The 7,232-nt window shown below is 42.9% G+C and overlaps 1 protein-coding gene across 1 annotated transcript in view; it reads right to left on the bottom strand.

Moving 5' to 3' along the window:
- LOC109484365 overlaps positions 1 to 7,232 on the bottom strand; it is a 41,553-nt gene that overhangs the window by 29,545 nt on the left and 4,776 nt on the right. The window contains exons 10-17 of the mRNA XM_019787617.1: positions 4,828 to 5,205; positions 4,329 to 4,432; positions 3,443 to 3,597; positions 3,143 to 3,311; positions 2,718 to 2,951; positions 2,122 to 2,336; positions 1,756 to 1,864; positions 1,318 to 1,527 (exon numbers count right to left, since the gene is read on the bottom strand). Coding sequence (XP_019643176.1) covers positions 1,318 to 1,527; positions 1,756 to 1,864; positions 2,122 to 2,336; positions 2,718 to 2,951; positions 3,143 to 3,311; positions 3,443 to 3,597; positions 4,329 to 4,432; positions 4,828 to 5,205 — 1,574 coding nt within the window. The remainder of the gene's footprint in view (positions 1 to 1,317; positions 1,528 to 1,755; positions 1,865 to 2,121; positions 2,337 to 2,717; positions 2,952 to 3,142; positions 3,312 to 3,442; positions 3,598 to 4,328; positions 4,433 to 4,827; positions 5,206 to 7,232) is intronic.

Here is a 7,232-nt window from a genome sequence, read left to right as displayed (position 1 = left end):
GTTAACAGCAGTAAAACACAGCCTACCTTGATCTCTTTCTCAGGTATCAATCAGTCCATCCGGGGCTTGCCAGGCTCAGTCAAACCTGCTCGACAACTTACGCCAACTGCTTAGCTGAACACGTTTTAACCAAACTGAGAAAGTGTAGACCCTACCTTTCCCTTCTTACCCTCAAAATTTCCAAACTGTACCAAACTTGTCACGGTAAAGCAAGGATTTTCAGGGCAAGGGCAATTTTTAGGTCTAGTCTATAGCTACGCACGGCAAATGTGACGTCAATCCTACAAACATTCCCATTTAGGGCATTCACCAGCTTTAACGCGGAAATAGAGCGTAACTGCAAGCGATTACATCTCAGACAAATTAAAGACATGAAGCACAAGCTGCAACCATACGCGTCTGATTCACATTTGATCGTGTGTAAAAGTCGGTGCATGGGTGCCGATTGGCTTCGCTGCTTATGGCAACACATTACATGGATAATATTTCACTGTACAACGTGCTAAAAATTGTACCAGCTTATGCTTAAAAGATTCTAGTCCTTGTCTATCTGAATATATGGTTGTACAATAATCATCAAAACTATATTATCTAGTAATACTAGTGTGATCCTCACTCAGTAATGTCACGGCTTTTTTTTTATATAACATGTGTCGACACCATTTTATTGTGCGTACATACCACTACTCCACAACTCTTAAACACATTTTGATTTAAAAATTATTACTTATGACAGGTGCATTGATGCACTATTACATGATTGTCCGGCCAGCAGGAAATAAACAACGTTCTCTTAGCCGGAGGGCCATTATTAATCACTTTATAAAATATTCAGTCTTCATGCGTCGCATCCTAATTATCGCTATTTTCGAGGTGAGCCTTTTCTAGGAGCGGCCAAAACATACACTTAGACATGTCAACAAACGTTCGATGATTGGGCTGTTTAGTTTTTTACATTTCCAAAACGTTCAAGGATATTATAATGCTTTGTACATGTAGTCTATGTTTCTGACGCCAAGAAATATCTGTAAATGTGTAAATCATGTACATTGCCCTGTCTGACTACTAGAAAAAGTCATTGTTCCAGATCACGTGGCCACTAACTACAACAGGTCCAATGTAGCTGAGGTCACGGTCGCGTTCGGGTTCGGTGATCTTTTCTGCTGTGTCAAACTTTGTTTGTTGCTTTCTGTGGAAAAAAAGAGAACTCACATATACAACGTAAGCAGAGAAGAGTAGGGCAAAAACTAAGACATACACAGATTATGAAATTGTGATTCAATACAAGACGATTTGTGTTATCATTCCAAAGCGTACCTTCCCAAGTTCTCGGCGTCTTCGAGTGTATCCGGCAGAGGGATTCCGAACGTCTCCGGCAGACTGAAGACTCCGGCGCCGCCCAGAATGCTGAGAACCCCGAACGTGAGCATGGGGAGGGGCGGCCGCACGTCAGCCAGCAGGGACACGAACGGGGACAGGATGCCGCCCACACGGGACGACATGTTGGCCACGCCCACACCCATCGTCCTGAAGAAACAGAAATTAGATTGTATTAGCTTCATCCTTTTTAGGATTGCCAAAGGACGAAGTCTGTCTATAGCTAGCATTAGGACAACATAAACTTTGGGGTTGGTCATACACGTATACGAGTTATCGCTGTTTTTGAGTCCTTGAATTCTGAGGGCGCAACGTAGTGATTGAGCTAATGAGAGAGCAAGTGAATTCACAATTCAACTTCGTGTTTGGTGATCCTACCTGACGACAGTGGGGAAAACCTCCGGGGTGTACACCATCAAAGTGTTGAACGCGACTCCGATGGCACACCGACCGGCCAAGGAAAGGTACCGAATAACTTCCTGCATAGCTGCAACATATGCCATAATGCCTTGTCAATTTAGATACACTGAAGTCAAGAAATCATGCATTGGAAAGATGTCGAAACATTGAGGGAGAAGTGCAAACAAACGTTCACGTGGATAGGAGGCGTCGGTAGATTTTTCTTCCTATGTCTCATAAGTCATGTTTTCGAAGAGGGAGAAACTAAAGACTGTCACCACGTACGTAAACATTATCATTGCCGGACATAAGCTATACTGTATAAAGGATTGTGTGTGTGCTCACTTGTTGGAGTTGCTGCCACTGCCAGACAGGCGGCTCCTGACAGGAACAGATATCCACCAACCACAGGCCTCCTCCCCCACTTCTCCATGGCAACCAAACCCACAAGAGACAGCCCGATCTCCAGCAGTGCTCCCAGGACGAAGTTCAGGTAAGGGTCACCAGCCAGGTCGGCAGAACCGATGATCAAGGCATAGTACACGACCACTGTGGCAAACCTACCAAACGGACAAGAAAGCAAGGCGTAAAAAACGAATTGTGTGTCATTTTGTGTGCCATTCCTGGGAAAAGGACTGGACCGAATCGTTTAGCAGCCTTTGACCCAGTGTTGACGTCACGCCTCCGGGAAGCCAGGTGACAAGTATCACTGGGTCAGTTTACTGAGGAAGACCAGAGTGACTGGTAACTTACGTCAGAACATTTTACTAATCTCCAAGCAGATTCTAGACTCCTCTTGGCCCACAGAATCTGCTTGGATTCATTAGAAGTTTTGCCTCCGCAGAAAATATTGTCCATATAAACCATTGAAAATTATTGTTGTGAGGTCTTCCTTTTGAGCACACATTGTGCCTTTTAAGCTATTACAAGAATGTACTTACCAGACTGCAGACATCGTTATTGTACTCATCCTCAGACGAGGACCCCGGAACAGGTCGATCAAACTGTACTTCTTGGGTTTTTCCCCAGGTTCATTGTCTTTCGGTTTTGTCAGTTTATCGTAGACATCATCTGGAATGGTGACCTTGTTGACCTTGGCAGCCTTCTGAATGTTGATTCTGGCTTCTTTGGTCCGGTTGTTAGTCAGGAGCCATCGCGGAGACTCGGGGAGAAGCCTATAAGTGACAATTAATAAGAAGATTACGGAAATGTGTATTTTGTAAAAACAAAATTTCTACTAAGCGAAGAGACATGTCAAATATGCTGCACATTATAATATGCATGCAAGTCTGCTATGATACCGTACTCAATTGTAACAACGGTACCAAATGAACCAATGAGGTTATATATAATTGAATAAACGTACCACCAGTATGAGAGCATTGGGGCTGATAGTAGAGCCAGGGCCAGCTGAAGGCTCCACCAATCCCGCAGAAAGTACGCAAGGCCTCCGAGAACGACTGTACCCACGGCCCAACTTATTGAGATCGTCATTCCCACCCCATTGCGCTTAGACGAGCCGATAACTTCTATGGCTGGGCACAAAATTGGGAACACGTCAATCATCAATAAAGGCAGGTTTTAAAAAATATTCAAATGTCAAGTGTTTAGTCTTTTTTGCCTAATCTTAATGAATGGAGTAAGATAAAAATTAGACGTAGTCTACCAAGGGTTAAGCCGGCGTAGAAGAGACCATTGACAGCACCGCCGGCAAGCAATCGGAGAACAATGAAGGCGATGAAATCTTTGGTGAAGGCAGCAGCAAGTCCAGAACTCAGCTGCAGCAGGATGCAGGCTAGAACCGTTGGACGGCGCCCAAATCTGACGAAACATACAAACATTGGGATTACTTTTAATGACTGTAACTTCAAGTAAAATGTTTCCACCAGCTGCAGGTACGAGTAGTAGTAGGAGACTGTCGGCAATGAGGGATAGAGTCAACGCATGGTGTATGGAGGAACACAAAGAATGAGAACCATGCAACCATTCGTGCGTAAGCTCCAAGTAGATATTTACTTTGTGCTAGTTTTTTAAAATTTTTTGTGTGCATTTTATTGATGTGTGTGACTGAGTCACTGGAGTCGGAGCATGCATCGATCAAAGCAGACTAAAATCTCAAAGTAAAGAACATTTTAGGCTATTAGTTTCAGATGACTTCTCATGGTGATAATGTGGTGCTATATTTGACATTAGGCAAAAAAATTCCGCAACTTGATTTTCTTTAAATGATCTTCTCAGACTCAGAGAATGAAGACACTTTGCCCAAAATTGCAACATAAAAGTCTTGGCAACATACACTGATGTGTGTCTATACTACAAGGATTTCTATTGTAAAGAAGCAATTTAGTCCACAATGTAGTTGTAAATGTACAAAGTAAAATGTTTTTTAAGCAATGACCCCAGATGCCTTCATGGAATACCATTCCAACTGGCAGATGAAATAAAGATGTGCCACCCCTTTGTACATGACTGGAAAAAAAAACACTTGAGCAGACGGTGAGAACACTGTGTTTCTCTTTTCTTCCAGAGAAAATGAAATGGAACATTTGTACCTGTCCGATGCCGTTCCTGAGATGAGTCCCCCAGCGCTCACCCCCACCATGAAGATGGACTGTCCCAGTTCCTTTAACCAGTGGCGCCCACACACAAGGTCGTACTGGAAAAATGCAAATCATATATTGAATCATTGTTAAAAATATTCAGCGCAAAACAGGGCATTTTGGTCCAACATGCCTGCACTCACGATGGTTGCTTGAGATAGGTAAATGACCGAAAGATGTAAAGCCGCCCTTTTGTTTAGGGTATCATTATTATTATTATTATTCATCATTGCCCCCCCCCCCCGACCCATTTGTGACCGATCAACCATTTGTATGATCTACTTTTAGTACCTCCAGTGCCTTGACCTACAGTCCATGACAGCGACATATAAAACATATAAAATACTGCTGCAGTATCACAAAAAACAGCTAGAATTCCCATGATTGAACTTGACCTTCGTATTCCCCATCCCAAACTACCGACAATTTGCACTATATATGGCGAACTTACCTCTGTGACAACAGTGCTGTGATATATGCTCTGGTCGTACTCCCAGCCGTGGTTACACGATGTTACTGTTTGGTTATCTCCTGTTGCTGTTCCACCAGTTCCGTTGTACATCAAACAAGAGCTGAAACTCCAAGTACCGTCCACATTTTCCATGGGAACGCTGACATTGAGTCTACCGGAAGGGTACATGCCCGATGAGTCGTTGTGGTAGAGCCGGCAGTGGTTCTCGGGAGTGGCCGCCAGAAAAGCCTGGGCGAGCATGGTCGCGCCGACAGACGGACCGACCAGGATGATGAGCACAGCTGCCAGTTTCTGGTACCTGCCGAACTCACCGAGGTACTGCCGCAGTACATCTTCATACTCCATGATGACCAAGACCTAGGACCTTCGTGGTGGTGGAGATTAGTCAAGAGAATTTGTTGGTTAATATATAAACAAATCTCGCATTTTGACAAGGAAAGGGTAAGGTCCATGCAGTCCAGACAACACACGCCCGCAAAATGACCTCTTGAGTTGAATAAACTCTAGTTCTACTAATGCATTGGACCAAGGAGGTTAAATTGAAGTATTTAACTTCCTTGATTGGACTTACACTAACAGGTGTGTCTATGTAGGTTTACATCTATGTGGATGTAACGACTGTCACAGTAAAATGGAAAATGTCAAATTTGTAGAAAATCTAAAATTTTATATAAAATACAGAACTACGCAATTATCTGAAACCTGCAAGAGAATGCTTTTGATTGACATAAAAGGGGTCAGGTAGAGTTGAGGGACAATGGGAAATTATAAGGTGCCCTTGCATACTTTCATGGACAGTGAGCAAGTAGGGCAAGCACAAAAAAGGCTACATTTACACTTTCCCAAAATTCTTTCTTTCACATGTTTGGCATGTGTAGTCACATCTTTTTCATATTTAGGGTATCTCAGTAGTGATCAGGTAGACACACAAGATATTTTACTCAGGTACTCAGGGTTGTCACTGGGGCGAAGCGACCCTGGGCCTAGCCATTGGAGCGAGGCGACCCTGTGCATAGAGAAACTTTCCATGTTCTTTAAGATTTCCATCCGTTTTCTTGCACAAAGATGGGTGCTTTGAGTTTACGATACAACTTATGTAGATCTTAAAGAAAGTTGTCTTATGTTTTATTAATTTTCTGAGAAAGTTATTAGTTTCTTTCGTACCACTAGTGCAACAAGTGTTGAATGATTTCATGTTTGTGTGTATGCTATGGTTAAAACAGGTTTTCCATGATTCGGGGCGGAGGCTTGATGCACCACAAAGCCCGGTCTAAATAGGGGCAATACCATGGAAGGGCTGGTTAGTATCCCTACCTTGGTTGATACTACATATCCCTTTGCTTCACTTAATTACAATGCGCCCATTAATACTTAGGACACAATTGCAACAGTTAACAGCATTAAAACACAGCCTACCTTTGATCTCTTTCTCAGGTATCCATCAGTCCATCCGGTGCTTGCCAGGCCCAGTCAAACCTGTCCGACAAGTTACGCCAAACTGCTTAGCTGAACACGTTTTCTCCAAACTGAGAAAGTGAAGACCCTACCTTTCCCTTCTTACCCTCAAAATTTCCAAACTGTACCAAACTTGTCAAGGAAAGCAAGGATTTTCAGGGCATTTTTAGGCCTAATCTACGCATGGCAACTGTGAGGTCAACCCTACAAACATTCCCATTTTGGGCAGTCAGCAGCTTTAACGGGGAAATAGAGCGTAACTGCAATCGTTTACATCTCAGAAAAATTAAAAACATGAAGCACCAGCTCTGAGAGCAAGAAAACGCGTCTGATTCACATCTGATCGTGTGTAAAAGTCGGTGCATGAGTGCCGATTGCAATTGGCTTTGCTGCTTTTGACAACACATTACATGGATAATATTTCACTGTACAACGTGCTAAAAATTGTACCAGATTATGCTCATACGATTCTTGTCCTAGTCTATCTAAATATATGGTTGTACAATAATTATTTCACTCCATACTTAAGTATGGAGGGAAATACTGTTTTTACTGATGATTCTCCTCCTCCTTCTTCTTCTCCTCCTGCCATTTCTTTAAATTGATTCAATTCCTTCATTTTTGGGGCAAACGACCTGGAATTTCGTATAAAGGTAGAGTGGGTAAATACCCCTAGGCGTTTTTTTATTTTTTTTGATACAAGCTTTTACAATCGTTTTATTTGCGTTTTTAGCTGTTCCCATAGGAAAGTACTGTGGGGCGTACGCGCGTGACGTAATAAGAAAGGAATTCGGGGGCGGGCCCAAATATGGGCATGCAAGCATGAACCTGACGCAGCCTAATCTTTTCTTCTTGCTGATTGGCTGTTGGATTTGATTGGATTAACTCAATTAACACCTGTTCAAAGCCATTCCATTTTGACAGTATGA

The sequence above is a fragment of the Branchiostoma belcheri genome, unplaced genomic scaffold (assembly GCF_001625305.1).
Source record: "Branchiostoma belcheri isolate BF01 breed outbred unplaced genomic scaffold, Haploidv18h27 scaffold7, whole genome shotgun sequence".
In the NCBI taxonomy this organism is placed as follows: Eukaryota; Metazoa; Chordata; class Leptocardii; order Amphioxiformes; family Branchiostomatidae; genus Branchiostoma; species Branchiostoma belcheri.
The sequence above is the reverse complement of the archived record's forward strand: the minus strand, read 5'-3'. Positions and strand labels throughout refer to the sequence as shown.